Source organism: Brachionichthys hirsutus, chromosome 9 (assembly GCF_040956055.1).
Source record: "Brachionichthys hirsutus isolate HB-005 chromosome 9, CSIRO-AGI_Bhir_v1, whole genome shotgun sequence".
In the NCBI taxonomy this organism is placed as follows: Eukaryota; Metazoa; Chordata; class Actinopteri; order Lophiiformes; family Brachionichthyidae; genus Brachionichthys; species Brachionichthys hirsutus.
The window spans coordinates 7,641,234-7,654,611 of NC_090905.1; the positions used below are offsets into that span (position 1 = coordinate 7,641,234).

Below are 13,378 nucleotides of genomic sequence, written 5' to 3' on the forward strand. Positions count from 1 at the left end.
GTGAAGGCAATCAATTCATTCCAGCAACAATGATTGAAGAGAGGGTTGGACATCCAAGCCCTCCTTTCTGCAGTTTCATGCAGGTATTTGGGAGAGGTTGGACATCCAGGCTGCTGCCAAGACCTCTGGAGAGTTGAGAGAGACTTAGTTGAAGAAGAGACATATCCAGAGACGATAAGCGGACACTACCTGGAAATCCTTGCTTCACACCCATGATGAGCGGAATGAGGTATAGCATTGTTTTAATCGCTTTTCCTGCAGGTTTAAGTTGCTGTTTACGTCACCTTCATGCCATCTGGACAGTATTGGTGACAAAGATTTAATAGTTGTCTCCACAAAGGAGGTTATGTTGTTGATGGCGTTTGTCAGTTTGTTGGCAGGATTATGGAAAAACTGCTGAATGGATCTTGATGAAATCTGAAGATGAGTCTTGGTCTATCTTAGATCCCAATACATTTTGAGAGCGATTCGGATATTCGTCTGGATACCAAATAAAACTGGATTTTCCCGATTTAATTACAACGGAGGCTTTTTGAATAAATCATAGCGTGTAAAATATGCATTCAATTCACTCACCAAAAATCACAGTCGTAAAGGGGTCCGACATGCACTATCACGCAAAACATCTTCTGGATCTGATCCAGAATGAAATCAGGAAAATATATTTAATTTTAACATTGAAAAGCCCATTTATGGATTCAAAAATCAGTTCAAAAATACACGTCAACTCCGATTCACTTTTACTTTTCATGGCTGGTTTATAAAAACACCAAGAACAGTTTAGAACATTTTGATGATGATCCAGATCACCATGTGGACGGTGTAAATCCAATTACGAGGGGAATGAGCTGCTTGGCCGAGGTCGACGCTCTTCGAGTTCTTTTCTCATTGAGATATTTTACCATCTACTGTGTTTGATTAAGCAGCATTTTATGTTTGACACTGCAGTCAATATATTGCATAATTTCAGGGGAATGAACTGCTTGGCAGAGGTTTGTGCTCTCCGAGTGCTTTTCTAATTTTTGTTTGAGGCAGAGTTGTTTTGTGTTGATGAAATTAGGTCCATTTATTAAGTGTGATGTTTAGAAAAATATTTCTGAATCTCTTGTCTTGTTTAAACCAAGGGCTTATACTTCATAATCTTGTCTTAATGTTAACAAGGGCAATTTAGCTTGTGCATTGAATCTTCAGACACAAAACATTTGTTTTACCAATCTGGTTCATCACAGAGGTAAAGCATGTCAGCGTGTCGCTGTGGTTGGAGGAGGGAGTTCAGGGCTGGCTTGCATCAAATGCTGCCTGGACGAGGGGCTGGAGCCTGTCTGCTTTGAAAGCAGCGATGACATCGGTGGTCTGTGGAGGTTTAAGGTGAGTCTCACTATTAAGTGCAGCTTTAAGTTATACTGTTAAGGCAAATATATCCCCACTACTTGGTTATTATTCCAGGAGAATCCAGAGCCAGATAGAGCCAGCATCTACCACTCTGTCATCATCAATACATCCAAGGAGATGATGTGTTTCAGCGACTTTCCCATTCCTGGACACTTTCCCAACTACATGCACAACTCCCTCGTCATAGACTACTTTAGAATGTATGCTGACAACTTCCAGCTCACCAGGCACATACGCTTCAACGTAAGGAGACTTCACTAACCTCCCGACTGTGTCATAGTGCTACTGGTTGTATTTGTTGTAGATGAATGACATTGGTTTAAATGAGTCCAAATAAAATGTATACGGTAATTATAAATATACTGTCGGTATAAAATGTCCACCTTAACAGTTTCTGTCTTTCTGACGTTTAGACAAAAGTCTTGCAGGTGAAGCAGAGATCAGATTTTTCTCATTCAGGCCAGTGGGATGTTGAGACAGAGAACAAGGATGGCAAAAAGGAGAAACACATTTTTGATGCTGTGATGATCTGCATTGGACATCACTGCAACCCCAACATGCCACTGCAAGACTTCCCAGGTACCACCGATGAACCATCCTGAATTAACTTTTGACATCGTATCAACCAGCATATATGATCAAGCCATGATTTTGTATCAACAACAAATAGCCTTGACTGAAATCAGTAAATGGAGACGTCACGAGTCTTTGTTTCTTTCAGGCATCAACACTTTCAAGGGAAAGTACTTCCACAGCCGAGACTATAAGACTCCTGAGGAGTGGAGGGACAAAAAGGCTGTAGTGATTGGAATAGGGAACTCTGGAGGAGACATTTCAGTGGAGCTGAGCAGAGTCACCAAGCAGGTTTGGATGAAGGAGTTACACACTCTGTGGATGCTGTGCATGTCTGAGGAAGGATCTTTTACAACAGACTTATGAATGTATGATGATTTAACACTTTAACAATCAGAATTATATTGGTACTAAATGTGTTTTGCTCAGACTACTACTATGTTGAGTTCACTTCTACGTTATTATATAGCCTGGGTGAATACTTCATTCTTATTGACCGAGAATCCTCATGACTCTGCCTGTTCCTGATAACTGTTTAAAAACAATGCGCCTCAATATGACGGGTATCACCCCTTATGTACAACTATAACATTTATTGTATCAAAACAGCTGTTGAAGATTCCCAAACTGCCTGCATGATGTCTGATGACATTTTATTCTCTTCCCAGGTGTACCTGAGCACTCGACGGGGAGCCTGGATTTTGAACCGAGTAGGAGGCAATGGGTTGCCCATTGATTTTTCTTTTAACAGGTTGACCAATACTGCTCGGCTTTTCCTTCCTTTTGATGTTTTCTGTGGGCTTGGGGAGCGGCAACTCAACCAAAGATTTGATCATGCTCTGTACAATCTTAAACCAAAGCACAGGTACTATATTCGTTCCTTCATGTTCTACCACTTTTTCCGCTTTTGCGGCTCACAGAAGTTGCTGGAGCCGATCCCAGCTTACTATGGGCGAGAGGCAGGGTACACCCCGGATGCATCGCCAGTGCATCATGGGGTCACACAGACACAAACACACACTATGGACAATGTTTGCATCTGTTTATGCTCTTGTTTTTTTTCTGTTTTTAGTTTTATTGTAGTCAATCTTTTTTGACCTACCGTATTTTTTGGATTATACGTCGCTCCGGATTGTAGGTCGCACCAGCCAAAAAATGCATAATTAAGAAGAAAAAAACATATATAGGTCGCACTGGAGGATAAGTCGCATTTTTGGGGAAAATTTATTTGATAAAATCCAACACCAAACAACATATAGCACAAAGAACATGCTAACACGTTTACCAAAATATCAGGTTTTACTCCGAATCACGAAATCCAAGGAAATCTTCATCCTCGGTGTCACTTTTGAACAACTCCCCCAACTCGGCAGGTAGACAAGACGCCTCTTCCTCTTCTACGTCGCTTACATCAGACTCGTCGTCAGTTGCAGTTCCAATTATTCCAGCCTTTCTGAATCCCGACAGGATGGTTGCGGTTGTCACTGAAGCCCATGCTTTGTCGATCCATTCAATGACTTCCAGGAAAGTTGCATGGCGCATTCTCCCGGTTGCCGTGAAGCTGTGCTCTCCATCCGTCATCCACTGCTCCCACAGGTTACGCAAAACTGACTTAAAGCTCCTATTCACGGAGATATCAAGTGGCTGGAGTATTTTGGTTAAGCCTCCAGGGATGATGGCAGGTATGGAGTTGAAAACTTTTAATTTATTTTTTAACTGTGGTGTGATGTGCGCTCTCATGCTATCCATCACAAGCAGAGCTTTGCGTGCTCTAAAGAAGCCATCCGGTCGCTTATTGTAGCACTTTGTAAGCCACAAGTTCATCATTTCTTGATCAATCCACCCTTTCGCGTTCACGGCGACTTCAACTGAGGAGGATTGGATTTTTGGCATGGTTTTTCGTTTGAAAATGACCATCGGTGGCAGTTTTGATCCGTCTCCACAACATGCCAGCACCACTGTGAAGTGTGATCTCTCATGACCAGTTGTAACGATATTCACACTTTTTTGCCCTTTCTCTGCAACACTTCGGCCCATGGGGATGTCAAAAGTGAGGGGGACCTCGTCCATGTTAATAATATGATCCGGTGTCACGTTGTGATCACTTACATGCTTTTCAATGAACGCGCGGAAACTGTCAACCTTGGCTTGGAAGTCCGCTGGCAGTTTTTGGGACAGTGTCGTCCTTGCTCTGATAGAGAGGCGTTTGCGTTGCATGAAGCGGTAACACCAAGAAGGTCCTCCCGCAAAGCCGTTTATATTCACCTCCCTGGCAACCACCTGGGCATGGAGACGCAACTGCACCGTTGACAAACCTCTCCCAGCAGCACGTTGTTCAAGCACCCATGCGTGAACTCGTTCCTCCAACTGCGGCCACCTAGCTTGTTGCCCGCGATTAGCTTTCTTTGTTTTCTTCATTTCAGTAAGCGTAACCTCCGCTTTTCGCCAGTCCCTTACAAGTTTTTCGCTCACTCCAAACTTTCTTTCTGCTGCTCGATTGCCGTTTTCGGCTCCATATTTCACTATCTGAAGCTTGTAAGCCGCGGAATATGACTTTCTTTTCGGCGCCATTTTCATTCAGCCCTTCTAATTTGTGTTTTTAGATAACAGGTGTGACAGATAACTCTGAACCTCCAGAAACCGCGACAGATTCTGACGGGTCACAGAGTTCCCTGTAACACCTGTTATAGAAATGTGTAGGCTACTGTCTCTGCGCTCACAGATTTTGTAAAAAAAAGCATATATAAGTCGCTCCGATTTATAAGTCGCACCCCCGACCAAACTATGAAAAAAACCGCGACTTATAATCCGTAAAATACGGTAATCATTTTCACAGTTGGCACTTTGCTGTTGTTACAGTGATTTTTGGTCTGAGATCTGGAACTCTGGATAAACACTTCCTATATTTAGACAAGGTGAACATATCTATATAACTGTTTACCAGGAAGGTAAAACAGTGAGTAAAATCCGAACTCAGACTTTACATAAATTCTAGATGATATATCACTTTTTTCACAGATATAATATACAGTTTAGATGCGTGTTTAGATTTAGCAAGGATGCCCTAATTAAGCAAATGCTTAGAATGACAGAAAAAATCGCAATCCTCATGACTCCAGACGTGACACTACAGCTAAATAGCAAAATAATCAACCTGCTCATTCTGTGCATGTGTGGTGTTACATAATTCCCAGGTTGTTCAGCCAACACCCAACTGTTAATGACGATCTTCCCAACCGTATCCTATCTGGAACAATTCAGGTCAAACCAAACATTCACAGATTTCAGGGGTCCAGTGTGGAGTTTGAGGATGGAAGTGTGGTGGAGGATGTCGACCTGGTGGTGAGTTCTTTATACACACATCTGTACTTACACTTCTCTAGTTTACGCCATTGTTGGGCAGTATTGTGACACTGATACGAGTCTCCTGTCTTGCAGGTGTTTGCTACAGGTTATTCATTTTCCTATCCGTTTCTGGCCTCACATGTGGTCTCAGTGTCTGAGAACAAAGCCTCCCTGTACAAGTACGTGTTTCCTCCGGAGTTGGCCCGCCCCACTCTGGCCATCATTGGTCTTGTGCAGCCTCTGGGGGCCATTATGCCCATCTCTGAGATGCAGGCCCGATGGGCCACAAGAGTCTTTAAAGGTAATACAGATTATATTGAAACAAAAATCGATGTAGTTTTTGAGGTTGTATTTTTTTTATGTAAGAGAGCAAGCCACTGTCATGGTGTCTCCTCAGGCTGCCTCAAGCTTCCCCCCATGAGTTCGATGCTAAAAGATATCCAGTGCAAGAAGCAGACGATGGCTGAAAGGTACTGCATCAGACTTTGTCATTAGCTACTGATTTGCATAAGTATTCTACTAAACATGTTCACCTTTTCAGGTACGTCACCAGTCGGAGACACACCATCCAAGTCGACTATGTCAGCTACATGGACGAGATAGCAGAGCTGGTCGGGGTTCAACCCAACATCTCTCGGCTGCTGCTGACTGATCCGAGGTTAGGGCTGAAGGTGATGCTTGGTCCCTGCACACCGTACCAGTATCGTCTCAGAGGACCAGGAAAGTGGGCTGGTGCCCGTCAGGCAATCCTCACTCAGCTGGAGAGAGTGGCTCAACCAATGCAGACTCGGCCCAGTGACGAACCCAAACCCAAGAGGTCATTCATGCGCCCTCTGGTCCTGATGCTTGCTGCTCTGGGATTGGCTGCCTACTTGAACAAGAACCAACTTCTTGCTTTTCTCCAAGATCCCACTACACTGTTGGATAAGATAAGAGCGTACCTTCCAGTGCAGCCATAATTGTTCCGTTTCAGCCATGTTTGCACCTGTAATACATTTGGCATATACATTTAATCACTTGTTTTATTTCTGAGTGCCTGTCACAACACTCAGAGACAACTTATATAAACAGAATAAAATAATGTATTCATATCTAAAATAAATAAAAAATAATCAAGATGGTAGGGTACAATAGAATAGATGAGGTTCCAGTGCCCAGATCAGACAAATAGAACTGTTTGAAGAAGTGTGATTTAAAGGCATAAAGACACTCAGTAATTCTAATGCTTTGTTGGAGGAAGTTAAAGTGTCAATGCTCTGCACAGCTGATTGCCCTGAACCACATGGTGGTCAGCTGGAAAGAGGTACACTCAGAAAAGATAGAGGAGTCTCAATGTCTGTGTCTATATCAACTGTAAATCATTTTAACCTGTATATTTCTGAATGCTAGTAATTGCACTTCTGGTTAGATGCTAAACTACATTTCATTACCTTGTACTTGTACATGCACATGTGTGTGATAATTAAACTGCACCTAATCTAATTTAACCTAAATTATAAATAATCTTGAGGCTCTGAGTCTTAAAATAATAATAACATGGCACAAAGATCCAAATCGGCATATCATTTTCAAAAAGAAAAAAACAAAATTCAAAATAAAATGTGTTGTTTTTGTGCTATTTTCAATAAAAAATCATGCTGATTATGACATTCTGTCTTTATTTACAATATTCATAGCATCCCAACGCCTTTCAAAACAGGGTTGAACATTTCTTTTGTTGCCACACTCCCTTAAATGTTATTGTACTACGGGGGGGGGGGGGGGGGGGGGTCCAAATTCATATTACACGCGGGTTCATAAATTGTATCATCCTGTTGTTTGAATTAAATAAGAAAGTAGTAGACCTCTCTGTCAGAACATACATGTTTGAAGGAACGTTCCTTGTAAGGTGTGCTCATGCGTAATTACGCACAGCTGATACGGTCTTCACAGCGAAAATCTATGTTGAGCAAAAAAACAAATCCAACCTAAATTGAAAATAACATAAACATGTAAACATTCATTCTGTGCTATTCTCCACTGTGCGTCAGTGAGTCTCCGGTGACTGGCTGCTCCGGCTAATGATGAGATTGAGATTCACATGTTTTTACGCGTCTAATAGACGCCATTGTAATCGGAGTTCCAGAACTCTCGCGGGACCACAGTACACACATCCTTTGCTTGTTGATTGTATCTGTTTTATTTGATTTTTATCTCCTGTTTTTGTGTTATTTATTTGTATACTATTGTGCACTTTGAGATTTGCTTTCAAATGTAAAGTGCGTTTAAAATAAAATGTGTTATTATGATGTTGCTCAAAGTTGTCCAAGGGACTACTCAGGGAGTTTGTGTGTTCGCTCAGACGCATGAAAACTTAGAGGGAACATTGGTCTGAAGTACTATTTCCCATGACACCTGCTCTTGCAGTAAACTGGAGCGTTTACGCGTCTGTAGTTTCTTCGGGGAACACCTTGAGTTGGCAGGTGGGGCAACGCGTGCCTGTCAGCGTTGAGAGCGATATCAAGTTAATAATAATACCAATTTATGTCGGACACATCAGTTCTGACACATGCAGTTATTTGGTTCGCAGCTGCAACTAATGAAGGAGCGCTGTCAACGCAACCTGGCAACCCAAGATGTGGGCGTGGAGTAAATGTGACGCAGCCGCAGATCGCGTGAGCCTGGTGGGCATCGATCCTCTCGCTACGCGCGCGTCGGAGGGTTTTCTCCTTTGCGCCGCTCCTCGTCGTGGTAAGTCGCCACAACGAGATGCGGGATTTCTATTTGTGGAGAAACCAGCCTGTGTGTCAGCCGTACAAAATATTCATTATTTTTTAATGGCAAAAATGCGTTTTGCGGCCTTAATTTATGAGGAGATCGATGCACAAATGATAATCGAAGCAATGTCAGAACAACAATGTTTAATTTCTGTATTTGAACTCTTTGCAGGCTGTTTTCTATAAACAGTCTGCATCTGTGTAGTTTGACAGAATTTAAATTTTTCCTTTCTTTTTTGCCCGAGAGTAGAGAATATTTTTTTCACAGACAAGAATTGGTCTGACTGCTTCATATTTGATATTTAATCCAGTTTTAAATTGATGTCTAATGGTATTTAACTGGATATTAACAAAGCAACTAAAGCCATTCAATAAAAACTGTATGCACGTTGTAGTCTGCCGATGTTTCTATGATTCGTTGCAGTGTTCCTTATCACTATCTAATCTGAATCAACTGTGTAATAAAAGAAAAGTTAACCAATATCAAAGTATTTTTATGATGGCAATTACAGTTACAAAGACACACACACTCATATATAAATATATATATATCATGTAAGGTGGGCGGCTTCAGTACTGTCCAATTGAATTTAAGATTGGTATTGGATTCAGAGGCAAAAGACAACTATGGGATGAATAAAGTTTGTACAATATTTATTGGAGTCAACAGAGGAAACTGGAAGGAGAATACAGTCGGGGGGGGGGGGGGGGGGGGGGGGGATTATCCCAGATAATTCTTTCTGACAAACCAGTATCTTCCGTGGCAGAGCTGAAGCATGACGCGCCGCGTCGCTGTGGTTGGAGGAGGCTGTTCAGGGCTGGCCTGCATCAAATGCTGCCTGGACGAGGGGCTGGAGCCCGTCTGCTATGAAAGCAGCGATGACATCGGTGGTCTGTGGAGGTTTAGGGTAGGTCATAGGTCATCTAGGTGGAAGATTAACTTCCATTTATTCACGCAGTTTGTTTACTAACTTCGGGTGAACATCTCCTCACTTGGTTGTTTTTCCCAGGAGAATCCAGAGCCGGATAGAGCCAGCATCTACCACTCTGTCATCATCAATACATCCAAGGAGATCATGTGTTTCAGCGACTTTCCCATTCCTGGACACTTTCCCAACTACATGCACAACTCCCTCATCATGGACTACTTTAGAATGTATGCTGAGAACTTCCAGCTCACCAGGCACATACGCTTCAACGTAAGGAGACTTCACTAACCTCCCGACTGTGTCATAGTGCTGCTGGTTGTATTTGTTGTAGATGAATGACATTGGTTTAAATGAGCCCAAATAAAATGTATACAGTAATTATAAATATACTGTCGGTATAAAATGTCCACCTTAACAGTTTCTGTCTTTCTGACGTTTAGACAAAAGTCTTGCAGGTGAAGCAGAGATCAGATTTTTCTCATTCAGGCCAGTGGGATGTTGAGACAGAGAACAAGGATGGCAAAAAGGAGAAACACATTTTTGATGCTGTGATGATCTGTATTGGACATCACTGCAACCCCAACATGCCACTGCAAGACTTCCCAGGTACCACCGATGAACTGCTTGTCAAGAGCTTTCCACAGTGTTTCAGAATGAATGTCTCAAATCTGTCCTCTCAGGCATCCAGACGTTCGAGGGAAAGTATTTCCACAGCCGAGACTATAAGACTCCTGAGGAGTGGAGGGACAAAAAGGCTGTAGTGATTGGAATAGGGAACTCTGGAGGAGACATTTCAGTGGAGCTGAGCAGAGTCACCAAGCAGGTTTGTTATGGAGGCAAACAGAATGCGAGCTTAATCTATTGACCCAAATAAAGTGAACTTTAGTGAAGCGTATTAATATTGATTTACTGCTTGCATCGTGTATTTTCAGGTGTATCTAAGCACTCGGAGGGGAGCTTGGATCCTCAATAGAGTTTCACATGAGGGCTTTCCACGCGATTTGCACAGCAACAGGGTTTTATCATTCATGCGTCAGATTCTTCCCTATGGCGTGCTCTGCAGCATGGCAGAGCGAAACCTCAACCAAAGATTCGATCACAGTCTGTACAAGTTGAAGCCAAAGCACAGGTAGGATCTGACCTGCCTGCAGAGCAACATTCACTCTGTACATGTGGGAACCTTTTTTTTTTTTTTTTTCTCAGGTTGTTCAGCCAACACCCGACGGTGAACGACGATCTTCCCAACCGAATCCTGTCTGGAACGATTCAGGTCAAACCAAACATCCGTGGATTTCAGGGGTCCAGTGTGGAGTTTGAGGATGGAAGTGTGGAGGAGGATGTCGACCTGGTGGTGGGTTTTTCCTTACACTCGGTTTGGGAGTATTGGTGGACAGTAGCATGACTCTGACACACGTCTCCTGTCTTGCAGGTGTTTGCTACAGGTTATTCATTTTCCTTTCCATTTCTGGCCTCACATGTGGTCTCAGTATCTGAGAACAAAGTATCGCTGTACAAGTACGTGTTTCCTCCGGAGTTGGCCCGCCCCACTCTGGCCATCATTGGTCTTGTGCAGTCACTTGGCGCTGTCATGCCCATCTCTGAGATGCAGGCCCGATGGGCCACGAGAGTGTTTAAAGGTAATTAACTATATGTAGGCTTACTTTCAGACATATATTTACATCTAAGGAGTCGGTTCACTCTCGCGTGATCTTGTTTCTCACAGGCTTCATCGAACTTCCTTCAGTAGAGGCCATGCTAACGGACATTCGCCACAAGGAGGAGACAATGGCCAAAAAGTAAAGCTGTGGATTTAGCAATTCTCTATTGTGTATTTCGATAATGCACAATCTTGCTGTGCACTATACCTATGGTCATCTTTTTTTTCTTTTTTTTTTTTCGTCAGATATGTCACCAGTCAGAGACACACAATCCAAACTGACCATGTCGGCTACATGGATGAGATAGCAGAGCTGGTCGGGGTTCGACCCAACATCTTTAGGCTGCTGCTGACCGATCCGAGGTTAGGGCTGAAGGTGATGTTCGGGCCTGAATCTCCATATCAGTATCGTCTCCGAGGGCCAGGAAAATGGGCTGGTGCCCGTCAGGCCATCCTCACACAGTGGGACCGAGTCATTCAGCCATTTCAGACTAAAGCCTGTGATGGGCCCAAACCCAGGAGATCTTTCGTGTGGCCTCTGGTTCTGTCAGCTACTGCTCTGGGATTGGCTGCATACGTCAACAAGAGCAGCCTTCCAGCGTTCCTACCAGATCCCACTGCACTGTGGGACAAAGTAAAGGTGTACCTCCCTGCACAATGATGAGAACGTTGGTGTCTTATGAAACTGTGACAATATGCAGTTTATTTGACACAATTGTTAATGCTCCCACATTTGGTGGACGTATTAAAACTTTGCTGACTAATCTCTAATCTGTTAGCTGTATCTCTCTCACTCTCTTAAAAAATAGCAAATAAAAACACACTCCTATGAAAGTGCTGACTAATTGTGATGTTTTACTTTAACATGAGCACCTCTGATGTTTACTGGTGCAGGTTGTTCTTATTTTAAGAGAGTTATTCTCTAGTGTCTTAGTTAAAAGCAGCCTCTAGGATGGAGTCCAGTATAAAGTGACACTATGAATGTATCTCTAATGTTCTGTAGCTCCGTTCATTTAGTTACTTTGTTTCCACCGTAGTGAAGATCAAACGGTTCAAAGGGCTCCGTGATTCTCCTGCTACATTGTTTCCTCTCATTCTTCCTTTACTTCCTGCTTCAATCATAAAGATGGATCTTCCTCTCTTCCAGACCAGCGTGTCTCCGTCTCCACATCTTAATGGAACATCTGCTCCAGGAGGCAGGCTTTGTTTTGAAATAGCTTAAGTAAAATAAATAGGCCAACATTTTGGTGTGGACAAATGTAGAATTATTTGTCTCCAAACTGACCACCGTCTCGAGAAGCACCGGGAGACACCGGAAGAAGAATAGCCCACGCGTGACTCATTAACAGCTAAAACGCACTTTACATTTTAAAGCAAATCTCAAAGTGCACAATTGTATAAAAATACATAAAATAAAAACAAGTGATAAAAATCAACTGGTCCTGGAACTCCGTTTACAATGGCGTCTATTAGCTGCGTAAAAACATGTGGATCTCATCATTGGCTGGAGCAGCCAGTCACCGGTCACTCACTGACGCACAGTGGAGAATAGCACGGAATGAATATTTACGTGTTTATGTTATTTTCAATTTAGGTTGGATTTTCTTTTGTGCACAACGTAGATTTTCGCTGTGCGAAGACCGTATCAGCTGTGCGTAATTACGCACGAGCGCAGGGAACGTTGCACTACACGCTAGTGCATTATTAGTAAAAGGAATCAATAGTTTTCTGGAAGACGCAAATCTATCTAACTTGACACATTGACTAGTTTCAGTGATAATAAATTAAACTAATTTAGGCGCCCTAAACCGAAAATATATCGTACTCTCTTTCAGTGAGGTGAAACCTTGCAAAGTTTGAGTCCATCAAATATAAATCCTCAGAATATAATACAACTGATCAGATTTAGCACCGAGCAGAGATGTAATCATGTCATCAAATCAATAAAATAGATAGGTAGGTAGAGACTGCAGATATAAATTCATAAGCATCACAAGGAAACCTTTTTCTTTTTCTTCTGACTTATTTAAGTTAAATATATGAATTAACTAATTATTTTTAATTTATCAAAATATTGACTTTCGATGGCATTTGAAAAATAAGTTTAGCCTGTAGCTCTTCTTCTAAAGAAATATCGAAAATAGTTGTGCTCGGCCGGGCGCATGACGAAAAGGTTAGTGCCAGAAAGAGGGATATAAGAGGATCTGGCAACCGCGGTCTTCCATCTTTGATTGTGCGACGGGCCGCGGCGAGAGTGGGGCCCTCACTCTACAAGAAAGACGGTCTGACACGCGACATCGTGCTGGGGGGGGGAAAGACGCTTCACTTACGGGACGACCCGCAGACCGGTTCCCGCAGCAAGAGCTCGGCGGACAAGACAGCGTGTCCGGGGCATAAACGGCGCAGGAGACGCAGGACAGGAGCCGTGCGTGTGAAAGAGCGGTTTGCTGGCAGCCAACAAGCGAAGCAAGCTAGTCGTCGTTAGCCGGGCTGGGTTAGCAGGCTATCCAGCTTTTGTAATCCGCCGGCCGGACGCACATTTGTCCGCCACAAACGAGACCGAAAGCACGCTTGAAGTTGGACCACGCAACAACCCGAAGCACTAAGAGGACGGCTGCAGGTGGGTCTGCGTACCGTGCGCGCTAAGCAAAAAGGCTAATGTTGCCCAGGAGCTGATGGGTTGGCGTTCACATAGCGCTAGCTGGTTAGCATGCTTGGTTAGCATG

General features: G+C 43.2%; 2 protein-coding genes across 2 annotated transcripts; both read left to right on the top strand.

The window, feature by feature from the left end:
• The first annotated feature begins 1,494 nt into the window (after window positions 1-1,494).
• LOC137899061 (flavin-containing monooxygenase 5-like) lies at window positions 1,495-6,269 on the top strand. Its single transcript, XM_068743068.1, has 8 exons — window positions 1,495-1,635; window positions 1,806-1,971; window positions 2,114-2,256; window positions 2,634-2,830; window positions 5,160-5,307; window positions 5,404-5,611; window positions 5,708-5,780; window positions 5,852-6,269. Exons 1-8 carry the CDS (start codon window positions 1,510-1,512, stop codon window positions 6,267-6,269), a joined length of 1,479 nt encoding a protein of 492 aa, XP_068599169.1. The 5' UTR covers window positions 1,495-1,509.
• Window positions 6,270-8,842: 2,573 nt separating this feature from the next.
• LOC137899064 (flavin-containing monooxygenase 5-like) lies at window positions 8,843-11,313 on the top strand. The gene is made up of 9 exons (XM_068743071.1): window positions 8,843-8,974; window positions 9,077-9,265; window positions 9,436-9,601; window positions 9,676-9,818; window positions 9,928-10,124; window positions 10,199-10,346; window positions 10,425-10,632; window positions 10,719-10,791; window positions 10,899-11,313. Exons 1-9 carry the CDS (start codon window positions 8,843-8,845, stop codon window positions 11,311-11,313), a joined length of 1,671 nt encoding a protein of 556 aa, XP_068599172.1.
• The last annotated feature ends 2,065 nt before the right edge of the window (window positions 11,314-13,378 follow it).